At 50.1% G+C, this 27423-nt stretch overlaps 1 protein-coding gene across 1 annotated transcript in view; it reads right to left on the reverse strand.

Annotated features, from left to right (window-relative positions):
• Nucleotides 1-27423, reverse strand: part of CABIN1 (calcineurin binding protein 1) — a 112549-nt gene that overhangs the window by 54834 nt on the left and 30292 nt on the right. The window contains exons 17-24 of the mRNA XM_041003467.1: nucleotides 23690-23932; nucleotides 22475-22631; nucleotides 16268-16383; nucleotides 12481-12642; nucleotides 10679-10885; nucleotides 10324-10469; nucleotides 7059-7320; nucleotides 2070-2330 (exon numbers count right to left, since the gene is read on the reverse strand). Of these exons, the coding sequence (XP_040859401.1) occupies nucleotides 2070-2330; nucleotides 7059-7320; nucleotides 10324-10469; nucleotides 10679-10885; nucleotides 12481-12642; nucleotides 16268-16383; nucleotides 22475-22631; nucleotides 23690-23932 (1554 nt within the window). The remainder of the gene's footprint in view (nucleotides 1-2069; nucleotides 2331-7058; nucleotides 7321-10323; nucleotides 10470-10678; nucleotides 10886-12480; nucleotides 12643-16267; nucleotides 16384-22474; nucleotides 22632-23689; nucleotides 23933-27423) is intronic.

Below are 27423 nucleotides of genomic sequence, written 5' to 3' on the forward strand. Positions count from 1 at the left end.
CCTAGCAGAGCTCCTCTCACAGGCAGCGGTTGGCTGGTCAAGGTCCACTCTCAAAGAGCATCCAGGACAGTGGGGGCTTCATCTAGAGCCACTCCACCTCTAGCATACTCAAGGACTCCGCAAAACTGGCACTACCCATAGCCAGGTGGCAACTGGCCAATTTTATCTGAGTGGCAGGTACAGTCTCGTGAAGGAAGCTTCCAGAGTAGAAGAGACTTTGCATTAGGGCAAAGTTAAGCTCTTCAAAGAAATGTTATTTTTCAAAGAAAGATCTATGCAAGGATGTACCCACTGACTCCAAGCAGCAGGGCCTTGCTGGCTGCAGGCGTGGAAGGTCCTAGAATAAGTTCTGCCTGCCTGTTCTCTCTTAGCAGTCAGCATGGTGTGCTGGGAAAGGCCACACAGCTGAGGCCGCAGTTCCTCATTTGCAAGCCCCGTGGCATCCCCAGGTTACCATCCCATGTGACTATCAGTCGGATAGCAGCAGAGGTCAAAATATAAAGAAAAACCCATGCAGCAAACACAGAGCCCTCCTCATCTTCCTGAGGGTGGAAGCACCTCCCATGGCATGCAGGGCTGGTGCTGACTGGCTGGGCCATGTGGGAGGTAGGCCTGGGCTGTGGTGGCTAGCTCAACTCTCCTGTGGCTCTTCTGTGACTCAGGCAGGTCATGCCTCCACACTGGGCCTCAGCCTCCTTGTCCTTGAAGTGGAGTTCCTCTAAGACACGCTGTTCTGCATGGATGGCAGGAAAACACTGAGACAGGGAGGGCATGAGATGTGAGGCTGTGAGAGCCAGTGGCTAGGCTGCTGTGGAAGGTGTTTGCTGGAAGCTGCACTCTGGTACTTCACTATCAGCCCCAGGGATGTGGCCCCGCACTCTGCTGGATGCCACTCCATGTGAATCACTTTAAAAAGACACATTAAAAAAAAATGAGGCTTTGTTTGTTTGTTTACAAGATTATCAAATGTTAAAAGAGGCCTGATTGATGGAAAATGGTGCAATGAAACATCAATCGTTAAAATCTGACAGGACTCCACAAGTCACCTTTAACTTTAAAGCCTTGAGAAACATTCACTCGGTGCTCACCAGGAGGTGTGGGACATGCACCACACAGGCTCTGGCAGTGCAGAAAGTGCGGAAGATGCCAAGCCCATTACGAGAAGGAGCTGTGCTAATCAACAAATGCCCAACCCGATGTCATCACAAGGAGAGGCCACACCTCCCACCACATGGTGTCCAATGAAAAGGCAGTAATGCCAAATGGAACCAAGTGTTTCTGCCAGCCAACACGGTAAGAGCAGAGACCCAGGACCTACTCCAACTGCTGCGAGAGATTACTAGGATCACCAGAGCTAACTCCCACGTTCTAAACACTTTGGGATGGTCTGAATCTCTTAAAAAAGTGTTAATATTATAATTAGAAAAAAATATATATGCACAGGCAGAAAAAGAATAAGTAAGCAGTAGTTTTGCCCAAATGCCAAAAAAACTTGCTGGGTAGGTGCATGAGGCCAGCAGAGGCCTGGGCACGCAGCCCAGAGCAGTTGAAGCAAACGTGCTGAGGACCACTGGGAGTTTGAAGTCCTGGACCAAAGCAAGCACGTCTGGATTCCTATTCAAGTCCTGGTTCCGGAGGCAGCAAAATGCATCTGCCAGTCGGGGCTCCCTGGTCTGTTGCGAAGCGATACTCTGAGCAACAGTGAAAGCTTCTCTCAGAAATGCTGTGGAAGTTATAAAAGAGAACCCAAGTGCTAAACAACAGCTCTTCCCTTAAGCATCAATGAGCAGACCCAAATTTGGGCTCGAGAAAGCAGGCTATCCACCCTGGCGCAACCTTGCCTGGCTGTAGCTTCACTGGGCCTCCACTGTTTCATGTACACCCTGGGAATAAGGTGCTGAACCCTGATCCCGTGTGAACGCCCCGAGAGAAAATGGAAAGGGTACATGCATCTGTTGCACATAGAGGAATTCCACGGGGCTCTTAGGGAAGTCATTGGTACCTCCTCTGTTTGGGAGACAGACACCAGCCCACACCCGCCCTGCTTTCCCAGGCCTGCAGGGTATCACCTCCAGGGCCTCCATGGCCAGCTCAGGTGGATTGTGGTAATGGATCTTCTTGGGGTAGCGGGCTGCCTCCTCGTGCAAGTAGTGGCCCGCCTGCCGGTAGTGCAGCAGGTAGACGGCAGGCGGCTGCTGCTGCTTCTCAGCCACCTTGCCCAGCATGTAGTGGATGAGCCACTCCTCCTCGTCGCCATCACCCTCGCAGCGGGCCGCCGATGTGAAACAGTGCCTGGCGGTCTCCAGCATGCTGTCCCGCCGGCCCTCCATCTGCGGAGAGACCAGGAGCCCCATTGGCCTTGGCCAGGGATCATACTCTCTCTGATGATGAATTCACGGATTTAAACTCTTCTCAATAACCACAACCCAGAACTGCTTGTCACCACTTCACAGCTGGTGACCCTGACATGTGGCAAGGCCTAGGGACTTCCCAGAAGCACACGCCCAGTGAGGCAAGGAGCTGGCCTGCAACTTGGGTCACCTCACGTCAATTCTATGATTCTGTCCTATACCATTCCCTGCATCAGCATGGAACACAATTTGTGTGTTTATAAAAAAAAGTATCTGCTGATTCTAAGGATCCCAGTTGTGAGCCCTGTGGTTGCAAGAAGGCCCTGTGCTGCAGTGGGAGAAAGGAGGGACAGGGGCTACCACCCACCGCTGTGAGGAAGAGTCAGGCCCCGAGCAGCCTCAGCAGGCCAGAATAGAGCAAACATTCTAAGGTGAGCCTGGATGTGGGCAGTGAGTGCCCTGCTCTCTCGTCTTCTCATCAGGCTGAGTAAACAGAGGACAAGCCCCAGCAGGAGAACCTGGTGCCTCAGTGCCAGAAGGCAATGCACCCTTGAGGTTCAACAAGCTACTCCCCTCCCCTAGATTCATACAGGATGGATTACTGGACCCCATCTAAGACCCTCAGACTTGGCATTCACACTCACAGCATGGGCCTCCAGCCACCTGGAAGGAGAGAAATAATTAGTACAAAGGGTCAGTTTCTAAGAGACTTGCCAACTTGGAAAGGGGTTACAGCAGTTCAGCCTGCGGGAATCAATGTGGTAGAGCTCAACAGCATGGCACCGAGAAAAGGAGGAAGCGAGCGGGGTTACACCATTAAGGCTGAAGGAGAAGGACAGCATGTCAATCATGGGTTTTGGTCCCTGAGAACACATGTGCACACATGTAAGATTAGAAAGTATGTCTCAGTGTGGGTCCCTCTGAGGGAGGGCTGAGAGGAGAAGCAGCCTGGGGATTTTAACCTCACCCTGAATATTGCCATTTTTTTTTTCTTTTAATTTTTATTTGAAAGGAAGAGTTACAGACAGGACAGACAGTGAGCTCTTCCATGTGCTAGTCCACTATCCAGATGGTTCCAACTGCCAGAGCTGGGCTGGTCCAAAGCCAGGCGATTCTTTTGGGTCTCCAATACGGGTGCAGAGGCCCAAGTACTTGGGTCAGTCTCTGCTGCTTTCCTGGGCCAAAGGCAGGGAGCCTGATCAGAAGTGGAACAGCTGGGACTTGAAACAGCACCCATATGAAACACTGGCAATGCAGGCAGAGGGTTAACCTGCCATGCTTGTATTTCTGTGATTGTGTTAAAGAACAATGTACCCCTTAGATAACTGAAGAGTCATTACAAATCTACTTGTTTAAATGAGATAGCAAGAGGGAGAGATCTATTTGCTGGTTCACTCCCCAAATGCCTGTGATAGCCAGAGCTGGGCCAGGTCAGAATCAGGAACAGAAAACTCCATTCAGGTCTCCATGTGGAACCCAATCACTATATCCAGTGTTGGCCCCTTATTTTAAAATAGCTTGTACTGATTTCTTTAAAAGGCAGAGAGAGAGAACTCTCCACATCCCTGAAGAACATTTCTAAATGAAGCAGTGTTCGAGGCGAGGACCACGCTGGCACTTCCCTCCCCTGTTCCCTTCCAGGGTCTGGCCCTGCTGCAGTGCTTGGCACCTGCCTTTTGTCAGCCAAGAACAGGGCCCCCACAACCCCTGCTTCCACCACCGACACAAGTGCCAGTCCTGTCCCCCACTCCAGAAATCTAATATACAGATCTGACCGTGGGTCTTAACAGGACCTTATAACAAGGTTCTCCCCCAACCCATGAGGTCTTTCTGCCCAGCCAGGTGCCACCACAGGCTGACACGTAGGGCTCATACAGTCTGGACACCAAGGAAGGGAAAATCTTGGGGGCAAGGTTCTAGAAACCTTGGGTCCAGAACCCTGAGGTGACCGTCCTGGGCTCCAAGCTCACATGAGGAAGGCCAGGCTGCTGGAACAGACCCTGAACAGACTTTGGCAATGCACAGGGTCATGCTTCCTCATCGAGTGTGGGTGACATGTTGACTGTGAAATGCGGATTGTGAAATGAATTCAGAATTCTTAAGGTCTCATCAAAACCTGTTCCATGTACACCAACGTCCAACAGGGCCTCGTGTGAAAAATCTGAGAGGTGCCCCTGGCAGTGAGTGTAAGGAGAGAGTCCCAGAGCCACTAAATGATGGCCAACAGGGCATTAAAACGTTCATCACAGTGAACTGGGCCTGTGCCACTCAGCAGGATTACCAAAGTTCATATCCTCCAGCTGTGCCCACCATGTTTTGTTTGTTTTTTTGTTTGTTTTTAAAGTCAGACTCCTGCTCACCTTCAGATCTAGTCTGATAGGATAATGAAAATTTATTGTGAAGTGTAACTGCAAGCCTTGCATACGATGTGGGATTTTATGAAGGTGACAAAGTTATACTGTGAGATTGTTTAGGCCACAGGCCAAGCTTTTACACCTGAGGACCAGGCAGAACTAACACAGTCAATCCTTGCTGGAGGAAGGAAGAAAAAGTGGTTAAGGAAAATAAACTGGGCCTGGCACAGTAGCCAAGCAGCTAAAGTGCTCACCTTGCACATGTTGGGATCCCATATGGGTGCCAGTTCGTATCCTGGCGACCCCGTTTCCCATCTAGCTCCCTGGTTGTGGCCTGGGAGAGCAGTGGAGGATGGCCCAAAGCCTTGGGACCCTGCACCTGTGTTGGAGAGCTAGAAGAGGCTCCTAGCTCCTGGCTTTGGATCAGCTCAGTGGCCACTTGGGCAGTAAATCAGCAGACAAAAGATTTCTCTGTCTCCTCCTCTCTGTATATCTGACTTTCCACTACAAATAAATAAATCTTTAAAAACAAACAAACAAACAAACAACTCTGTGGTTTCCAAAGGCACAGAATCCTGAGAATCCAGAGGAACAGGATATGACCTTCAAATACTTTTGCAAATTTATGTGGCAAAAATGTCACATCAGAGATGGAAACTGTTAAGTTGTTACGATGCCCTCGTCCCACATCAGAGCACTGGTTCAAATCCTGGCTACTCCAGGCTTCTAATCCAGCCTCCTGCTAATACAGCTGGGAGGCAGCAGATAATGGTCCAAGAACCCGGGTCTCCACCTCCAACGCTGGAAACCCAGTGGCATTACTGGTTACTGGTTTTGGCCCAGTCTAGCCCTGGGCACTTGGGGAGTGAACGAGTGGACAAATTCTCTCTCTCTCTCTCTCTCTCTCTCTCTCTCTCAGTTTCTGTGCCTTTTAAAAACAGTCATGCCATTTTATCATACATCTCTTGGTGAGGCCAGCATTGTGGTGCAGTAGGTTAAGCCATTGCTAGTGATGACTACACTGGAATACCGTTTTGAGTCTCAGCAAGCCTGTTTCCAATCTAGCTTTCTGCTAATGCATCCTGTGAGGTAGCAAATGATGACTCAAGTACCTGGGTCCCTGCCACCTACATGGGAGCCGCAGGTGGAGTTTCAGTCTCCCAGTTTCTGCCTGGACCAGGCTTGAATGCTACGGGCATTTGGGGGAGTAAATCAGCAGACAATGCTTTCTTTCTCTCTGCCTTTCAAATGGAAGAAAATGAAAAATCTTTTGAAAAACTGAGCTCTCCAAAGTTGACCAAACTTAAGCTCTCAGGAACCAACCAAACTGCATTATTTGAAGAATTGGCAGTAAATTCTTGGAATTAGCATTGAAGTCCTCATAGTACAAGATTTAGGGTTATTTCATTATTCTTAATTTTCTGCAAGATGCATCATTTATTTTATTCACTATTTACACAATAATTTAGCCTCATTTTAAGCAGAGTCATAGATCACCTAGCAATGCTGCCCTTCTCTTACTTTTGGTTTGGCGAACAGGGACGTTACCACATTGTAAGAGTGGCTGTCTCAGGGGGAATCTATCCAGTATTGTTTGCATTTTTACACTAAAAACACCCCTATTTACAATCAGAAACAAGCAGTGAAGAGCTGGCCAAGGAAGAGTTCAAGGGCTTGGAGTCTGCACCTGGTTCTTCAGGAGAGAGGTCCTGGGCTCAGCAATGGCAGCCACCCAGAGGGGCCTTCAGAGGGTAAGAGCTGCAGGACTGAGGGCCGAGCGGCACGGGGGCCTCCCACAACCCCATGACCATGACAACAATGCCATCATTATGGGTTTTAATTGTAGAGGGGGCCTCTTCAGCCAATCCTCTGCTGTACTGGCCTAAACCAGTCTGAGTGGCTCCTGTAGTTTCAGCTCCAGGAACCAAATGTGCCTTGCTGAACAGAGATCTTGGGCCAGACCTAGCTTCCTGCACTAGGGAACCCCTTACCATACAAGTCTACAAAAATCCCCATGAGAATTTTACAAGGGACCCAAGTTCTTTAGAGGGAACAAAGAAAAGGTCAACACCTGGTCCCTGCCTCTCAGCTACCCTCAAATGGATGGTTGACCATCAGCACATAGTAACTTGGCCCTGAACTTCCCTGCCCTGGACTGGGTATCCAGGGACCAGGGCCTAGTGATCAGTGACTGCAGCATGGCTTGAGTCTCAGCAGGGAATCATTGGTGAGCCCCCAGCAGGGATGTGAGGACAGGAACAAAGACTGCATGGGAAAGAGTTGGGCTGCGCCGAGCGTACTACAGCTGGGCAGGAGGCTGGCAGGCCCCTCCTAGTGTCCCTCCCCTCCTTACCTGCTGCACAAGCTCAGGGGGCAGCTCGGCTCGCCACTGCTTCAGCTGGCGGGAGGCGAATGAGTGTAAGGCGTAGGACATGGTGCCATACTCAATCCATAGGGATAGGTTGGAGCTGTCAATTTCCAGGGCCCGCCGGAAGCAGTTCAGGACAGGTGTGGCGTGCTTCCAGATGGGCCCATCGCTCTTCAGTTCATTGGAGTTCAGCTTGTCCTGAATGCGGCTGGCCCGGGCCAGGGCCATGCCTGCCCAGGAATCAAACCTGTGGTGGTGACAAAAAAGCCTCAGTAAAATCCATAGCTGCTCTGACAGCACAGACAACAGCCTGCTAGGCAGGTGGACGCCATGGGAAGCCAACTATCACACCTGGCTCTGTCATTCACTAATTTTGTGACCACTGGAGCCATGTCTCTAACCTGTGACCCAGGGCAGTAACCAATGTGATGGATAAGGCTCTTGGCCTCTGCCTCCTGGTGCAGAAGGGTCAGCTATGAAATAGTTCTGATGCAAAGTACAAGGGATTCCCTGCACGGCGCCACATCGGAAGTAACAGTCTCCTGGTAGGTATCAGCTTCCCTCCTCCTGAGCCAGCAGAGCCCGTCATCAACACCCACCCACCAGAGACGTGGGCAACCAAACTCTGGGAGCTCAGCCATTCAACTTCTACCCTGCTCTCCTTCTGGGACCTGAAGAAACCCCCACCCCTGCCAGCTCCATTTCAAGTAGCAAAATGAAGAGCCAGAGGACTTAATAATGGTTTAATCCAGACTACCATTCTGAGATCATCTGAAAAAAAGCGACAATGAGAATGAAAACCTCCCTGAGGAGGGGGATGGCTACAGAGAACCAACACCAAGACCATGTCCGGGCATCTGAGACCTGGAATTTCCTGAGTGTTGAGGGCAGAAAGGGGAGTATGTGAAACAGCACAGGCCACCTCCCACAGCCAAGGATTCTTAACCCATTGCTACGCGACTGCTGAACAGGCTGAGTGGCTTCCTGAACCATGTGATGGTGGCTAAGATACGGCAAGGGCAGAGGAAACGTGTGACGCTCAATGTGGCTTTCATTGCACTCCAGCGCTCAAAGGTGTGAACAGAGGAGCAGGTGACAGTCTGCAAAGCGTATGGTGACAGGAGGACAGTAAAGATGAGGGCCTTCCCCAATATCACAGGCCCTTGAAAGCTCCCCTCCTGGGACCAGAGGATCCCGGAAGCCATGTATGTCCCCTGGTTCCATGCAGGCACCCCAGGAGCAGGCAGCGCACAGTGTGCGGTAAACCTTTGGATGGTGGGAAGCCTGCCAGAGACCTCCAGGGCCAGCTCCTTTTCACACGAGAACCCTTTCAGTTCCCAGGGTGCCTGCAGCAGCTCCTGCTGGCCTCACTTTGAGGTAAGGGCCCATACCACAGCAGGTGCAATAAAAGCCACTGCCTCCTGTCACAAACACAAAGTAACCACCCAAGCACCTCATCACAATTCAACAGGCTCAGCTGGGTCTTACTCAGAGTCATTTCCTAATATGAGTCCCTGATTCTAGCAGAGTAGCCACACCTCACACTCCGGCCTACAAAGACACTGAGAGAACTGAAGCATTGTGACAGTTGGAAACTCAGAAGGGCCAAGTGCCCAGGGCCATGTGCCAGGCTGATTTGTTTCCTTGGCAGTTGTGATGAACTGTACCAGGCCCCACTCCTACTTCCCCCACCCCAAATGCTGCCATGCAACATGCTACTTCTGGCTCAGGAAAGGCAGAAGCAATGACCAACATAGGTGTAAACCAACACTGACTCCAGCGTACCCAGGATTTGGCTTTCCTATAGCAACTCCAACATCACCGTCAGGCGTCCTATCCACCTGGCTGGCTGCCATGGCCTTGCTCAGTACCCAGCAGGATCAGATCCAAAGAGAAAACCAGCATCCAAACTTCCAGCTCAGTCAGCACCGGAGACTAGATCCATGTCTTCCCTGGCAGCAGAATAAAGGAGGCCAAGGGCTCAAACCCAGGATAGAGCTACCAAGTTCCTATCTGGCTCAGAGGCCAATTCTCAGAGGAGACCCCTCCTCTGTGGCAGGGCTGCCTAGTGGACAGGGGCTAATGGCCTGACACCCTGTGAATGATGAGACACGTAATTGGAGGGTGGCCTGGTAGATCCAGCATGTCCTCACTCCATCTACCGAGGGGTTGTCGCGTGAAAGGTGCCCTGCAGGAGCCCAGCAGGCACCCAACACTCTGTGGACAGGTGAGTTTGATATAAGCAAGCAGTGATGCAGAGCAGGCAACCACATGCGTTTACATTTGGTCAGCTGGAGAACAGCGTGCCATCACCCATGTTCCCTCTCTGGAGGAGAGCGCAGGTTGGGGATAAAGGGCCCGTGACAGCCTCTTCCACAAGTACAGGTTCTACAAATTGTCTTCTCCACTCAGACTCCAGTTCCTTCTTCTCAGGACAAGTGAGGCCTAACAGGTGGAATGTTCTGGTTTCCCCTGGGACAGGATGGCTCAAGGGCAGCCACTTCCAGGAAATGGCCCGAGTACTTCCAGGAAGGCTGACTACAGGTGCTGCTCTAGACTCTGGATGTAGCTCATCCACAGAGGGTGGTCTTATCTTGATCGTGACCCAGGCTCACCTCCTAGGTACAGCAAAACCACGAGAAGACATTCCCTGTTAATCCAACACTCCAGATAGTTCCTGACTATAGCACAGTGCGTTAGGACTCCTAGTCAACCACTACGCCTTGAGAACTGGGCAGAGCCCTGTGGGAAGCAAGGAATGAGCTTGGTGTACAATGGGCTCTCCTACACCTGCCATCATGACAACCACTACTGTCAATGATGTCCTGCCCCCAGAGCAAGTACTCACAACCCCACAAAACAAAGTAAGCATAACCAAAGATCATGCAGGGGAGGTAGCTTCCAACTGTCTAGAGCCTGGGGCAAGAGAGAAGGCAGTATAAAAGAAGCAGACAGAGCCAGGAATGCATCTTTACTCCAAATGCCAGGGCCTAGATGGATACCTGGTACCACCTCTGATCCCAGTGCTCCTCACACAGGTCTTTGGGAAGGAAGTCTTCGCCCCATCACCCCTCCTCTGAAAAGCCTGCCTTTCCTAAGAGCTGGCACATGCTAAACCGCTTTCACATTCCTTTCCCTGGGGTTTCTGCTTAGGCAGGGAAATCCCATGCTGCCCCACTGAGGAGTTTGTTGAGCTGGACTTCCCCCAGCCCTCCCCACCGCAAGCCTGGCCCGCGCCCACACCACGCACCTGTTGGGGCAGATGCAGATGTCATGCATGTAAAACTTGATGGCCTTGGACTGCTCTTTGTTTTTGAAATGATAATCAGCCAGGAGGTAGTAGAGCTCATTTACCACGGGAGGGGAGGGATCAGCACCTTCTGGAAGGCAGGGCACCTGCCAGGTGAGAGGGAGAGCATGAGGTGAGATGGAAGCAAGGACTCAGGTATAGCCTGAAATGCCAGGATGCTTGGCTGACTCCCCAGCTTCTCCTGGCCCTGTCGTACAGTGCACAGCACAGCAAGAAGGGCACACAGGCAGCAGTGCCCGAGGGGAAGGGGATGCTCCACCGTCACCCATACCTCCTCCCGTGCCCTGGAGCCCACCTCAGATGAAGTGCCCTCAATGTAGGCGGAGACCTTGTCCATACTCAGTGCTGGCCTCTCTGTGCGGGGCACAATGGTGGCAATTCTCTTCAAGAGGTTGGCCAAGTCAGCGGACACAGTACTGGTCTTATAACTGTCAAATTCAGGAAGTGTCTTGGGTTTGAAATATTCAAACATAAACAGAGCATCCTCCCATATGAGGTCCACCTTGAAAAAAGACAGAAGGCAGATGGATAGTACATTCAGGGTAAGGGAAAAAGGAAGCATTTTTTCTATAGAGAAGTACCGTGTGGGTGTAAATGAAATCACAACACACTGCAGAGCATAAAATAAATCCCCATTGTGCTTCAAGTCTGTGTGCTGGCACACGCTGCCATTAGTCTCATGGATAAGTATTCTGGAGTACCCTGGGCTCAGTATCTGACTCAGGCTTCCTGCGAAGGCAGGCCCCGGGAGGCAGAGAGGCTAATAACTCAAGGAACTGGGTTGCTGTCATCACATGGATGACATGGATTGAGTTGAGCCTGGCCTAGGCAAGTTGCAGGCATTTGGGGAGTGAATCAAAAGACAGGAACATTCTGTTGGGTGCGTCCTTGCTCTCTCTCTCAAATGAAAACAAACACAGAAAAAAAGCGTATCTCATAACCCCCAAATCCAAGTGTCTATAAAGAACATAAGCCAGGTCTTCAAAAAGACAAATATTGGGAACTGAGGTCTGCTTTCTGTAAGCCTACACTATTGAGCTGCGTCGCGGTTTCAATTAGGGCTGAGGCCATGGGCCAGCTACCAGCCCTGTCCACATCCCAGCCTGCTACTTGGTCACTTAGCTGACAAATATTGACTGGGCATGGACTCTAAGCCAGGATGGTTTTAGGTACCGCAGCCTCAGCAGAGGCCCTGCCCTAGGTGCTTACACTCGCAGGGGCAGGGAATGTCTGGCCTGTGGGCTGCACGAAGCTCACAGAATTATTTGGCTTGGTCCTGCCAAGGCAACCACAGACCAGACTTAAAATTCAATAAATCTATAGTAGACTTTTTTTTTTAAAGTTGATGATATTATAAAATCTAAATTGCCACTGGCAGAAAAAAGGTTCTCAATTGCTTCTTCAGAGAATGGAATTCCTAAGACCAAAGGAAAATAGACAATAATGACATTCAGTAGTGTTCTGAAGACCAAAATAACAAAAACGAAAAACCCCTAAGAAATTCTTCATATTCATATTATCCAAATTGGAAAAAAAATCCACTGACAACTGCCACACGTCATTTTTGAATGAGTTGTCAACATGTAAGAAGAGAAGTCATCAGGTTGGCATTGTGGTATAGCAGAGAGAGCTGCCACCCCAGATGGGTGCTGGTTCGCGTCCTGGCTGCTCCATTTCTGATTTTACTCCCTGCTAACACATTTGGGAAAGCAGCAGAGGTTGACCCAAGGGTTTGGGCCTCTGAACCCATATAGCAGATCCAGGAGAAGCTCCTGGCTTACGGCTTTGCCCCGGTCAGGTCCTGGCTATGGTGGCCACCTGGGGAGTGAACTAGTGGATGGAAGACTTCTATCCCTGTCCCTTCCTGTATGTGCTGAGCCTTTCAAATAATTAAAAATAAGTCTTAAAAAGAAAAGGTGACATATTCTGCAAGGAAAGTCCTTGTCCTCTTAGTAGCCTACTGACCAGACTGGCTTCTTTCCCCTCCTGGAATAATTCCAGCTGAGAATTATTATGAGAGCTGGGTGCCAACAAACTCATGTCCTTCCAGAGAGCCCAGGGCTCCTACTTCCCTTGCCTGCTGTGGGGGGTCCTCACCTGCTGGGCCGAGTGCTCCTCCAGGTACCTGGCCTTGCTCTTCTTGCTGGGGAAGCTGTACAGGCAGTAGAAGCATTGCTCCAGGGCCGTCTCCAGCTCTTCCTTGTAGGGGTGTGTGTCTTCAGAGGTGGATGCAGCAAGCTCCTTGTGGAGAACTCGCACCTGCAATGGATGGGAGAAGACCCCTGAGCTGAGGGCCAGTAGTCAAAGCCTCCCTGTTGGACGCGGGCCCAGGGAAACCATCACTGTACCAACTCTTAATCTATGGAGGCTATGAGTGACGTGATTCTCAAAGAGCAGTTGTCTGGAAAGCACCTGTTTTCACAGAGGGAGTAACTCCGGGCCTCTTGACGAGCTTGCTCTGCTGCTGCCTCCCAGCATGCCTAGCCAGTGCCCACCAGCCACTAGAAGGAATCACACATTCCCTGCTAACATCTTCACTCATCGATCTAGCCAGAATTATTACTTGTGCTAGGCACAGTGACACAATTTCCTGCTTTTAAGAATCTCAGATCCCAACACAACAGATGAACCTGAGCACATGTTGATAAATACCCATCATGAGCGTGTTCAATTCCACTAGGGCTCAGACAATGTCAGACAGGATGTGAACAGCACAGTACACAAGCTACATTCTTGCATTTGAGATCCACGGTCACTGTTATGCCTATTAGTAAACGCACTTTCTTTTCAAGCATCCATAGAACTTCTACCAAAAACTAGATGAAAAATGAGTTTCAGCAAGTATCAAAGGACTAGAGTTAAGACACACCATATCCTCTGAACGTAATTCAGTAAAACCAGAAATCAACCACAGAAAAATCCCAAACACAAAATATCAAAACTCAGGGATGCCGTTAAAAGTGTCTTTGAGGGGTGGGTGGCCCAGCGTGGTAGCGTAGTGGTTAAAGTCTTTGCTTTACATGAGCCAGGATCCCATATGTGTACCAGTTCTAATCGCGGCTGCTCCACCTTCCTATCCAGCTCCCTGCTTGTGGCCTGGGAAAGCAGGAGAGGATGGCCCGAAGCTTTGGGACCCTGCACCCACGTGGGAGACCCAGAGGAGGCTCCTGGGTCCTGGCTTTGGATCAGCTTAGCTCCAGTCTTTGTGGCCACTTGGGGAGTGAACCAGCGGGATGGAAGATCTTCCTCTCTGATCTCTTTGCTCTTTGTAAATCTTTGTAATAAAAGATAAATAAATCTTTTTTAAAAAGTGCATTTGTGGAAAACATGAGTTTTCAATACATGCATTAGAAAACTAAAGACTGAATAGGCATTTAACTCAGTAAGCCAGTAACAACACAGAGTTAAAACCAAAAAAATAATATGGAGGGGGTAACCAATAAGCAAAAAAGGAAAGAAAAAAACAAATCAATAATCCAATAGCTGACAGTAAGAAAAGACCATTTCAGACAAGTCTCAAGACAGAGTGGTTTTAGAACAGGAGGGCGGGCACACTCAGAGCAGTGACTGGCAGAGAGAGTGGTTATTTCTGGGCAGCAGCACAGGCACAGCCTGGTACAACTCTTCCAAAAATGGTTCCAAGTGCAGAGCTGGTCTGGGGTGAGCATGCCGAGGAGTCCAAAGGCTGGGGCTGGAGTCTGGTGTTCACTAATCAGCTCCACACCCTGGGTCAGATGGGCCTCTTCCAGCTCTCCACATCCTCCAGCACAGGGGCTGGGCAAGCTGCCAAGCCCGACACATTCGTGAGCTTACACACAAGTTCAGTCTCCTTCAACCCCTGTTTGAACCAAACTAACAAAAACACCCACTGTCTTAGAAGTTACGGGTCAGTGGAAAAGAGGACGTGGGCTAGGCACCAAGTCAGTGGGGGGTCAGGGGACAGAGGCCTGCCAACACGCAGCTATGTACATCATCCAAGGTGTCTGTGCATTCACTCCTTACCAGGCAGCCAGGCTTCCCTTTGCACCTTGCCCCCGTGTCAGGGCACCTTGGAGACTGTATCCTGAGATCAAATCCTGCCTTCTTTAGTTCTTCCATCAGGCCATGCCCCAAGCACCACCTCACTATTCTATAAAAAAGGATGAACTTGGCTTGGGTGGGGACAATTTGGTCTCTTTTCTCTATTGCCTGCACTCCTGCTTGAGTGTGTACTATTCTCTCCTTTTCAATAAATCTTTTCCCTTTCAATAAATGCTGCTTTTCTGCTCACCTCTATCTATGCCTCCTGGTTATATTCTCACACGTGGCAAGACAAGAACCTGGATTAAGTGCAGTTTGGGGAGTCTCTCTGAGTCCAGCTAGGGTTCTGGATCCCCATGACCTAAACTGGGGGTCCTTATCTCCACACCAAAGACACACACCAGGCATAATACCCTAAGTTATATGGCACGGTAGACGTGAATGAAAGCCAGATAATGTGAAATCCTAGTCTCTTATGGAGTCCTAGAATCCCTTCCTTACCCAGTTTTATAACTGAAAATCATTTTAACACCCTCAATTGGGGGATGTGGTAGGTGCTACCACAGTATCCCTAATCCTAAGACTCAAAAGTCATTTACGTTCTCTAAAGATGACGTTCTGATGCTTAGTCTTACCTTGAGGGTTTTTCCAGGAGTCACAGGGCCTAAGCCAGAAGTAGCTCTCACTTGACTGACTGAAGCCCACTTTGCCATCATTAAAATTCCCCCCAAAACCCCAATGCTGTTCATTACGCAAAGGAGGGTCATGGACACTGCAGACAATAGGGACTCGCAGCTCTGTCAAACATAGACCGCTTAACTGAAACGTCCATCTGTAAGAAACCTGAACTTTAACCCCTCCAGGAACCCAGAAATTAAGTGACAGCTGCCCAGCACTTCATTCTGCACACTGCAAAATAAATCACTTTCTTCCACTATTTCAGCACCAGTGATTGGCTTGCTGTGTGATGGGTGAGCAGAGGCAGGTCTGGGTGCTATAATACAGAGAAACCAGGTCAGAGGAGAAAGACCAGGGGTGCCAGGGAGGAAAGCTACAAGTGCAAAGACAGCATGCTCACTGAACAGGGACGCACAGGACAGCCAACCTAAGAGCCACACAGAAAAGGCTTTCGGCTTTGCAGGCCCTAGACACTATCATAGCTACCTGACTCTCCAGGGTATTGCAAAAGCACCCATGAATAATATGTAAACAAATTAACACACATTACAGGCCAGGTTGGGTGTTCCATTTCCCTGAAATATCCAAATGCTGGGTGTTTTTCTAACCTGTCTTTGTGCTGCTTGGCTTCACACTCAACAGCAAGATCTGGAGACAGAGTTCACACTGTTTATCTCCATCATCAAGTCACAGGCGCTATCACCACTGTTGGCAAGCATGAGGAGGCTTATTTCTGCTTGCCAAACATTTACTGACTGAATAAACGCAATAGCTATTGACTGAGCAATTACAACCTGGCCAAGAGTGGTGGCTGGCAAACAGGTCTCCAAGGGAGGTGGTGGTGGGGAAGAATGCAGTTATTACCCTAAATTACCATTACATGCAAGAACCCAGTGTCTCACTCTGTGGTAACTAGTTGATCTAATGCCACCTACTGTGTAAGGCCACGTCCTGAGCCTCAGCTGTCTGAGGGAACCCACGTTCTGAGTTTCTGGCAAGTTTCAATAGTCACATACACACAGAAAGACCAAGCAGCATAGAGGGCTCCATGGTAGGTGGTAAGGCAACCAAACCCAAGGGTAATGACACGGCTGTGTCCCCCTCTGCAGGAGCATTTCTGGACCACACAGCAGCCCGGCAGGGCAGCCCGTGGTGTGCCTGTGTGGAGGACAAAGGGGACACTCACGTAGAATCTCAGCAGAGCCCCGTCAGAATTGCAGCACCAGGACCTTCTGCCCAAATACTCATGGGCTGTGTTGAGCAGCATGAGGGAAGATGGCAACATGGGTGTCTCTGACAGCCCTGCGAGGATGCAGAGTGAGAGAATGAGTTAGCACAGGGGCAGGTGCACCCACAGCTGGCAATGAGGCACGCTTTTTTTCCTTAAGATTCAGTTATTTTATTTGAAATGTAAGTTACAGAGAGAGGGGGAGAAACAATGAGAAAAAAAAAATCTTCCATCCATTTATTCACTTCCCAAACAGCTGCAACAGTCACAGTAGAGCCAAGGGCTTCTCCAGGTCTCCCACGTGGGTTCAGTGGCCCAAGGTCTTGGGCCGTCCTCTGCTGCTTTCCCAGGCCATCAGGGGCTAGACTGAAAGCAGAGCAGCTTGGACATGACCTGTTCATCACAAGGAATGCCGATATCGGCAGGTAGAATAAGATTAGCCTGTTACATTACCATGTTATCAAGTAGTTGCAGCCTTCTTCCCTTTTTAAATCGTCTTTTAGACTAAAGAATTATCTGATTGGCCTTACTAAAGCAATAGATACTGACGAAATGAACCAAACCTTCAAATCATGAAGATGGTTTCCCTACCAAAATACCATCTCTCAAATAAGCAATGCTAGTATTTGGTTGGTGAATGTTACTCAAAGTAATCTTCCTTGTACCCCAAAGTTCATAAGAATGGAAATAGGACCCAGTGCAGTAGCCTAGAGGCTAAAGTAATTGCTTTGCATGCACTGGGATCCCATACAGGCACCAGTTCTAATCCCAGCTGCTCCAATTCCCCTTTTAGCTTCCTGCTTGTGACCTGGGAAAGCAGTTGAGGATAACCCAAAGCTTTGGAACGCTGTACCCACATGGGAGACTTGGAGAAGCTCCTGGCTCCTGGCTTTGGATTGGCTCAGCTCCAGCTTTTGTGGCCACCTGGGATGTAAACCAGTGGATGGAAAATCTCTCTCTATCTCTTCTTCTTCTCTCTGTAAATCTGACTTTCCAATATAAATAAAGAAATAAATCTTTAAAAAAATGCAATTAAAAGAAAAAACTTATTTTGGTGCAAGATAATTTTAAAAACCATGTATACTTTACCTATAATCTGCATTTCCCATGAACGTTTTTTAAAACCCCTTATCCACAAGGCTTTTCCAATGAAGCAAATAATTTATAACAAAGGAATCCATGGTATGAACATCATTTCTTAATTTAAAACATCCTTATATTGAGGATTTCTTGAACGTTACAGAAAGAAAAGTAAAACAAAAGGAAAGAGGAGCACTGAGGGGCAGGTGGCTGGCACAGCCGTGGAGACACCTCTGGCATCCTTCATCCCTCATCACAGGGAGTGGACTTAGGGCCCCGCTCTGCTCCTGACTCCAGCCTCCTGCTCACGTGGATCCTGGCAGCCAGAAGACGATGGCTGCATGACTGGGTCCTTGCCACCCATATGGGAGACCAGGCTCTTTGGCCTGGTTAAGTCTTACTGTTGCAGATATTCAGGAAGTAAAATAGTGGATGAGAGATTTGTCTCTTTTTGTCTCTGCTTTGCAAATAAATAAATACACAAAACAATATGGCTCTGCATAGTAGCCTAGCGGCTAAAGTCCTCGCCTTGAACGCGCTGGGATCCCATATGGATACCAGTTCTAATCCCGGCAGCTTCACTTCCCATCCAGCATCCTGTTTGTGATCTGGGAAAGTAGCCGAGGACGGCCCAAGGCCTTGGGATCCTGCACCCACATGGGAGGCCTGGAAGATGCTCCTGGCTGTGGATTGGCTCAGCTCTGGCTGTTGCGGTCACTTGGGGAATGAATCATCCGACTAAAGATCTTCCTCTCTGTCTTCCTCTCTTTGCAATAAAAATAAATAAATCTTAAAAAAAAAAAAAAGAAACAAGAATAGGCTCCCTTGTCTGGGTATATTAAAGTAATTAAATATATGATATTCATTGTTCTAAAAAAAAATTAAAACAAGAACAAACTACTGGGGCTGACACAATTGCTCAACAGCCTAATTAATCCTCCACTTGCAAGTGCCAGCATCCCATACGGGCATGAGTTAGTCCTAGCTGCTCCACTTCCCATCCAGCTCCCTGCTTGTGGCCTGAGAAAACAATGGGGAATGGCCCGAATCCTTGGACCTCCTGCACCCACGTGGGAGACCCAGCCAAAGTTCCTGCCTCCTGAATGGCTCACTCTAACCACTGCAGCCATTTGGGGAGGGAATCAGCAGATGGAAGACCTCTCTGTATCTTCTTCTCTTTGTAAATCTACCTTTTCAATAAAATAAATATTTTTAAAATATCATATTAAAATATATTTAAAAGTATTATAAAAATATTTTAAAAATATATTAAAAATTACTAATTTTCCAGTTCATCTTTTGTTCAACACTGATAGTTCTTTGAGGACCTCTCAGTAATTTTGAAACTCTGGGCCATGCCACTTATGGTTTATAACTAACACTTTTTGGAATGGAGTCAGACAGAATGTATTAGAATAGAAAACAAAACAAAACAAAAAAACATCAGTCAGTAAAAATAAGTTTCTTTCATGAAACTTATTTTGTACTTTTTCCTATTGGTGAGACCTAGCCAAAGAAGTGTGATAAGCTCTGGTTTAAAAAATAAATAAAGAAGATCAGACAGTTGTAAGAATTTTAAGCTACTCCTTTTAAGGTTTTCATGTGTCTTTTAAATTAATCTCCATTTTCCTAGGATATCAGATGATTCTCCATTAGACAAGACCAGTGCTTAGCTTTGTAACACTTCTTCCTCTCAAAATGTGGTTCATATAATTTGTAGAGATTCAAGTTTGTAATATTTCCACACTTTCCTATGACCATATTCAGCCTAACTGCTTTCTCTCTCTTTCAAGATTTATCTGTATATTTTACAAGCAGCATGAACAGAGAGAGAAAGGGAGAGACAAAGAGATCTTCCGTCCTCTGGTTCACTTCCCAGATGACAACGCCACAGCCTGGTGGCAGGGACTAAGTACTGTTTTCTCAGGCACCCTAGCAGGGAGTTGGGGGTGAAGGCTGAGCAGCCTGGCGTGGGCCCCCAGCACACACAGATATGGATGGTGGTGTCATAAACGGAGGCTTAGCCTGCTGCCTGACAACCCCAGCCTCCAGCTGCTCTCCTGGAGCCCAGTCCTGAACGGATGAGGTGCTCTTCACCAGCCTCCTCCAAGGCTTTTCCTCTGACCCTGGCTGGCTTCCTGACTTTGTCCTCCTGGAGAGGTCGCCCGCCCCTTCCCACTTAAAGATTTATTTAGTGATTTATTTTATTTCAAGGGTGGAGTTACAGAAACAGAAGGAGAGAAGACAGGTCTTCCATCTGCTGTTTCATGCTCTCAGAAAAGCCGCAAAGGCCAGCAAGGAGGGCAATCTGAAGCCAGGAGCCAGAAGCTTCCTCTGGGTCTCCCATATGGGTGGAAGGGCCCGAGGGCTTAGGGCATCCTCTGCTGCTTTCCCAGGCCACAAGTAGGGAGCTGGATTGGAAGTGGAGCAGCCAGGATTCAAACTGGCACGCAAATGGGATGCTGGCGTTTGCAGGTGGAGGCTTAACCTGCATGCCACAGCACCAGCCCCTCCAAAAGAGTTTTTAAGAAGCATTCAAGAGAACTGTGGTCCCTAGTTATAAAAGGTCTGTAATCACTCAACCACAACTTGGCTACTTGTCTTACTAGATCACCAGTTCTTAAGAAAGCACATGAGACCTACCATATATCACTCTGCACTGACTGACTCTCAGTGTTGCTCTGCGCTCAGTTTAGAAACCCAGACAGTCTTCATCTGCTCCTTTGCCTCAGGGCGCTCTCCTGGCCCGACATCACCTTGGGCCTGCACATCTAACATCTACTCCCAACTCTCTTAGCCCTTCCACTCACCTGCTCACTTCACTTCAGTGTGGATGGTTTGTGTTTATGAGTTTACCATGACGCAACTTGGGTGGCACTGTTTTCCCTCAGTCTGCCAGTTTTCATCTCATTTTGTTTTATCAGCTCGCTTTTGTTGTTCTTTTCCCCCCCACACTGTTGTAAACTCTCTTCAGCCGCCAGCAACTGAGTAAGCTGGGAACATGGGTGCCTCTGCCAGCCTTGCTCCCTGCTCCTGCTCCCGAAGCTGCCAGGACACTAACCACTTTCCAGATGTGATTTTGGCAACATCTATCAGCTCAGTTTTTACAATGAATTATCCTGGTGCTGACACTGTGTTGTAGCCGGATAATCCCCTGCCTGCAGCACTGGCAATCCCATATGGGCACCGATTCACGTCTCGGCTGCTCCTCTTCCTCTCCAGCTCTCTGCTCGTGGCGCAGGAAAGCTGCAGAGGACGGCCCAAGTCCTTGGGACCCTGCAGCCGCGTGGGAGACCCAGAGAGAGCTCCAGGTGCCTGGCTTTGGTTTGACTTGTCTCTGGCCATTGCAGCGGTCTAAAGTATGAGCCAATGGATGGAAATCTCTCTCTCTTTGCTCTTCTCTGTAATTCTGCCTTTCAAATAAAAATAATCTTTTAAAGAAGCAAAAAAAAAATTAGTAGAACAATAAATACATTATTAGGTCCCAGGTGCAAGCTATTTACAGTCCTTTATCTCTTTTCCTTGGTCCATCAATGTTTCCTCCTGGCCTGAGCTCATCTCTTCCTCGGATGTGACCTCCACTCTTCCCCTGTGTCCCTACCGCAGGTGGGACTTGGCTACGGTGGGCGACCTCAGCAGGCCATCTCTTCCTGCTCTCTCATGGTGGGCACGGGCAGTTTGCTAGACTCAGGTAGTCTTATACACCACACATGAGATGTAGTGGGTATTCTCCTCCACATGACCGAATTGACTTGTCCTTAAAGATACAGTTTTCATTCTATTTGTATATGCAGAGGAGCTGAAGGCAGGTAAGTCGGCAAGGGCTACATGCAGTGCTCACAGGAGAACACAGGTTTGTTCAGGCAGCCTTGCTGCTGGGTGACAGGACATTAGGGAACAACTTCCAGAGGTCAGTTCCTTCGGGGCCTGCTACAGCTTCAGGGACTCACCTCACCCAGGTCACACAACTGCTGTGGGAGCCACATCCAGACACTGGGCAGATGGGAGTACAAAGGCTGTGTGCTTGAGTTCCATGTGATGGGATAGCACTAACGGAAACTGTCCCTGCAGCAACCCACGCCTCCCTCTGCGCAATCCTCTTCCTCTAGCTCCTTTGACAAGCACTGATCCATAATATACCTCGTCTCAGGGCTTTCTTTCCCAAAAACCTATTCTTAAGCCAGCTGAATAAATGCATATATATGTGTTTTATGAGGGTACATCATTAAGGTCATGCAAAATGCTACACCATAAAAGAAAAAATTAAGCATGGGTTTCAAAGTTGTTTTGTACCTAAATAAACTCATCTCTTAATTCCCACTCTTCAACAAGGTGAAATATCACATTGTCACAACTATACAAAAAGGGGATGTGATGTGTGGAGACCAAGTCTGGGCTGCATATGCAAGGAAACTAACTAACTAAAAGATGCTTGGGGTAGGCTGCCTTTAGGGCTGGGTAGCTGGCGCTGTGACGTAGTTCCTTCAGCTCAGCCCTTTTCCTCCTGCTGCCCTGACCACGATACTCAAGCCACGGCTACACCAAAGGCCAAATGTGCACACACCTTGTGCCAGTTTCCTGTGCCACACTCACTCACTGCCTTTATTATTTCACTTTGTCCAGTGCACAAATCTCTGAGGTGGGGACCATTATGCTTGGGATGGACAGAGGGAAAGAGGCGGACTTGCCCCGGGTCACATAAGCACGAAGTGACAGCTGGGATGCAGAACCTGTGCCCACTCCACACTGCCCTGGCTTCCTGTCCCCGGCAACTGCCATAGGGATGCGGAAGCAGCCAGCAGTGCCAGCCTGGAGCGGTGCCAACACTCCCCAAGCACTCACCCCGCTGTCATTTCCTGGGTTGCACGTGTACACACCCGCCACAACCCATGTGCCCTGCTCCTTTGCTGCTGCACAGGCAGAAACGGCTGTGACAGCTTCTGCCCAAGCTCCAAGCCAAGTCCTGTCACCCTGTGACCCCAGCCCGCTCATGGCACCTGGGGAAGGACAAAGCATCCTGGAACAGAACCCAGAGGCAAAGACGCTCGAGTTAGGGCCAACCCCACAAACCCGCAGAGTGCATACCTTCCTCCACTGGGTTCTGAAGTTGCTGCTGGTGGCACAGGGAGCGGAAGGTGTCTTCCTCCTGCCAGATGATCCGGTGCAGGATGATCCACGGCAGCACCGAGGACACGTGGGGCTCCTTGGGCTCCTCTTGCACAGCCATACTGCAGTCAATGACCTGGTGGGGACATGGGGCACCAGGGGTGTGTCACAGCGGGGCCAGCCCTGTCCACTGCCCACCCAGCTCTGATATGAGACACTGGCCTGACAGCACCTCAGTATGCCATTTTATAGTGACAGGGTCCGCCTGTATCCCCTCCTTGCTCTCCATGCCACATGCAGCTATTGATACTCTCAAGCACCTCCTGGATGCTGGGCCCTGGGAACGGGCACAGGGGAGATGACCCGTCAGCGGAAGAAAGCCAGAGACAAGCAACAAGAGTGCAGACATTGGAGCAAGGCGGCTGAGACAGGAGCAGCGGCTGCTTCCAAGGGTTGTAGAGGAGGGCAGACAGGAGGGAGAACGGTGGGCAGGCAGGGGCCCCAGGAGGTGGCTTAGGATAGTCATAGCCAAGGACACAGAAGACAATGAGGAAGAGGCAGGCTGGGAAGGTGTTGAACAGGGGACGAATATGTGCTTATCTGGGAAAGTGTCACTAGGGCAGGCAGGGGGCTGGGCTGGAAGAGTAGAACAGTAGGAGGAGTGTGGGGAGTGTGCTGCAGGAGAGAAAGCAGGAGGCGACAGGGGCTTAGACCATGGTAGGATGGAGACCGAGGGGAAGCCAGGCTGAGCCGTGAAGCATGTGGACCTGGCAGGCCTTGCGCATGGCCTGGACGGGGGCTGGGAAGAGGTGAGGATGGTGCAGAGGAAGACTGGGCTGGTATGCCCCCTAAGAGATGACCTGGGGCCCTGTGGCTACAGACAGGGAGCCAGGAGGCCTGGTTTCTAGCCTCACTCTGCCTCCAGCTCCCTGCAGACAGAACAGGGCCTCCCCTCCAGGCTGGCTCCCTCCCCCTGGGAAGGGTGCACAGAAGAACCCTGGGGTGGCAAGTGTCCTGTCACCTCTAACAGCCCTGACCAGTCCCAGTGGGGTCCGTGGCATGTGCACAGGCACAAGCTCAGACCCAGACAGCTCCAGCCAGAGAGCAGGGCATCTTTTCTGGAGTGCCCAACTTGCAATGAAAAGGGAGACGCCTGCTGGGGAGGCGTGTGGTGCAGAGCCAGAGAGCAGTTACCTGGATGAGGTTGTTGGTGAGCCGGACCAGGCCGGTGGTGGAGGACAGGTCCCTCAGGATGCTGCCACTGCTGTCGGCAGCCAGTGCCTGCTCGATGCCCTGCAGCAGCTGCGTCACTGTGGCCACCCACTCCTCCTTGGCCGCGGCCTCGCTGGAGTTCATCATCTGCTGCACAGCCTCGTGCAGAGCCACGTCGGAGCACTCGAAGCACTGCTGGTGGTCCTTCAGCCGGAGCAGCGAGTCCTGAGCAAGGCAAGAAACCAAGCGTGGAGGCACCATGAGCTCAGGAGCTCGGCACACCCAGGGCTTGGGCCCAGGGTGGCAGAGCTGCGGGGAGAGAGGCAAGCGGCAGTACAAAAGACAAAGACAGCCCCATGTAGGCTGAGGGTAGGCTGAGGGCAGGCTGAAGGCAGACTGGTGCCTGTGCTCACCGCTGCAGCAGAGTGGTGCTAGTCTGGGAACTTTCAGAAAAGGGCCTCAGGAATGGCACTGTGGCATAGCCAGTAAAGCTACTGCCTGTGATGCCAGCTTCCCATAGGGATGTTGGTTTCTGTTCCAGTCACTTCACTTCTGATCCAGCTTTCTGCTAATGGCCTGGAAGATGGCCCAAGAGCTTGGGTTCCTGTACCCACATGGGAGACCAGGATGAAACTCTTGCTTCTGGTCTTGCCTGCCTCAGTCCCTGCCATTGCGGCCATGTGAAGAGTGAAACCAGGAGATGGTGCAACACCTGTCATTTCTCCCCTAGGCAACCAAGCCAGGCCTTCGCAGGGGGCTCAGTGAGAGAGGGGCAGACTGCCAGGGACTGTAAGAGGAAGAGGATCTGAGTCAAGCTCATGGCATGCTGCCATCACTGTCCTGTGGGACCCCTTGTCCAGGGTTGGCCAAGGTGCCGAGTCTGCCCAAGGTAGCCTCTCAGAAGCTTGAAGTGAGCTGATGTGCGCATCGTACCAGCACAGCGCCTGGCACACAGACGAGCTCCCATGCGGAGCTGTTCTTCTATTTTAAAATGTCCTTTCTGGAAGCCGCTGCTTTTTGCACAACTAGAGAATAGAGCCCATTTAGACACTGGGACCTCAGGCTCTTTGATCACTGTGTGGGTTCACTGGCAAACAGCCTGTCTGTGAGTTCACAGAGCAGGTGGGCAGCTCGTGGGACCAGCGGGGAGCGGCTCCTGCCTGGCATCCCGTCGGGCCCTGACCTCCCATGGCCCAGGCCCAGCAGTGTGTCCCGCATAGCTGCCACTCTGAGATGACACTGGCAGGTCTAGGGACACGAATCTCTGAAATTGTCTTCAGAATGTTCTACAGCTTCTGCACACAGATCATAACCTCCCAGCATGTTATTAACTATAATTTCCAGAATAGGGTCCTGTTTCCTTAGAGAAAGCCAGCATCTGTTTCAAGGAGGGGAAAAGGGTCTATAGGATACACAGATGGGCTCCAGAGCCCAGGCTCACCACCCTGGCCAAGACACCAAACACACAGGGGGTGGAACGCTGCTTCCCAGCAGGATACAGACTGCAGGCCTTGAACTGAAGCCAGAGTTGTTTTGAGGCTAAAGTCCTCACCATGAACGTGCTGGGATCCCATATGGGAGCCGGTTCTAATCCCACAGCCCCGCTTCCCATTCAGCTCTCTGCTTGTGGCCTGGAAAAGCAGTCAAGGACAGCCCAAGGCCTTGGGTCCCTGCACCCGTGTGGGAGACCTGCAAGAGGCTCCGTGCTCCTGGCTTTGAATCAGTGCAGCTTTGACCACAGTGGTCACTTGGAGAGTGAATCATCAGAGGAAAGATCATCCTTTCTGTCTCTCCTCCTTCCTGTATATCTGACTTTGCAATAAAAATAAATCTTAAAAAGAAAGTCAGAGACAAGACAGGGATCCAGGCCTAGCATGATGGCTTCAGTGGCTAAATCCTTGCCTTGCAAGTGCTAGGTTCATGTATGGATGTTGGTTTGTGTTCTGGCTGCTCCACTTCCCATTGAGCTCCCTGCTTGTGGCCTGGAAAAGCAGCTGAGGACGGCCCAAAGCCTTGGACCCTGTACCCACATGGGAGACCCAGAAAAGGCTCCGGGCGTCTGGCTTCACATCGGCTCAGCTCTGGCCACTGCGGCCACTTGGGGAGTGAGCCAGCACATGGAAGATCTTCCTCTCTGTCTCTGTAAATCTGACTTTTCAATAAAAATAAATAGATCTTGAAAAAAAAAAGGACAGGATTCCACTAGCAGCTCTCCAACTTTCCACATTCCCCAGATTGAAGATCAGAAAGAGCCAAAAGACAGAACTGCCAACACACAAGGAGACCAAATTACCACTGACTGTGGGCCAATCACCACTGCAGGCAAAACAGAAAAGGATCAGAAGTTAACATGAATTCGGCGAAGCAGCTAGCAGCAAAATAAACACCTATGAATCAACAGGATTCCTATAAAACAGCAACACAGAGTAAGAAAATACAATGACTAAGCAAAGGAGCCCGTTTGAAACAGCAACCCGAACTATTAAGGACAAAGAATCAACTCAACAGGAAGAAAGCTACTCAATTATACTGCAGAGCATAAAAGATGGCTTGCCTAAGCCGGGAGAGACCTGCAGCCGAGGGTTCCAAATTCTACCCCTGACTCAAGAAAAGCCAGATGATGCAAGTTCAACCCGAATGTAAAACACAAATGCCTGGCAAGCATCCGGTGATGTGACGATGCTGTGCGGGACGCCACAGCCCATGTCTGAGTGCCTGGGTTCAAATCCCAGTATCTTGTTCAGTTTCCTGATGCTTGGAAGACAGCAGCTGATTGTTTAAGCCCTTAGGTCTCTGCAGCCACGTGAGGTCCTGGCTGTGGCCTGGCTCAGCCTTCGGAGAGCGAACCAGCCAAGAGAAGATCTCGCACCCTCTGCTTCTCACATACATACAGATTCAGAGCACCACCACCAGCACGAGTCCACGCTTTCTCTGCTGTGTGTCTCGTCTGCTTCCCTCAAGCAGGGGTGTGCTCTGATCTGAGTGTCACCTTTCCCAGGGACGGACAAGCTGCACAAGCTCAGCCACGTGTGTGGAATGAGTGGATGAGTACCTGCCCAGCACTTTGACAACATAAAGACACAAAATTCCTGTATATCAAACAAAACACAAAAAGCTGCAACATAAGAGCTGACCACACACTTTCAACCTGCAGGACTTCATTATAAAATGTCTAACAATTTTAAAATTTCAACAGCTCTGCAGAGCACTAAGGAAATTCTCCAAGCAGCAAAGTAAGTGGCCATGGCTCACTCCCAGCAAGCAGGAGGAACCGCAGCAGTGGTGCAGGCTTCAGGCACAGGGTCACTCTCACTTTCTCCCCATCCACCTTGTGTCCTGCCACACCCAGAAGTCTACGGGATGGCAGGAGCAAAATGAGCACTGAGGCAGAAGGTGCTGCTCTCTCTGTAGCCAAGGCCCTCCAGGCTGCACCTGGATGTCCCTTCCAAACACAGCCATGTGGGGCCACCCCACAGCCTGCAGTGGTGGTGACAGAGGTCAAACCTGTGTCAACCCCCCACCTTACCCCCAGCTCAGCCTAGGCCTGACTGCTTCTGCCAGGAGCTGGGGCCTCTTTGCTCGGCCCTTCCTCCCTTTCAGGTCTCCATTGGTTTCCACAGTGGCACCTCTTAACTGTTTCTCAGCTCAAGAGTTAATGATTAAATGTTTCATGTCTGGGACCAGCAAGGCTAAGCCACAACTTGACTCTTGTATCC

Source organism: Ochotona curzoniae, unplaced genomic scaffold (assembly GCF_017591425.1).
Source record: "Ochotona curzoniae isolate NIBS_2020 unplaced genomic scaffold, NIBS_Ocur_1.0 scaffold_274, whole genome shotgun sequence".
Taxonomy (NCBI): domain Eukaryota; kingdom Metazoa; phylum Chordata; class Mammalia; order Lagomorpha; family Ochotonidae; genus Ochotona; species Ochotona curzoniae.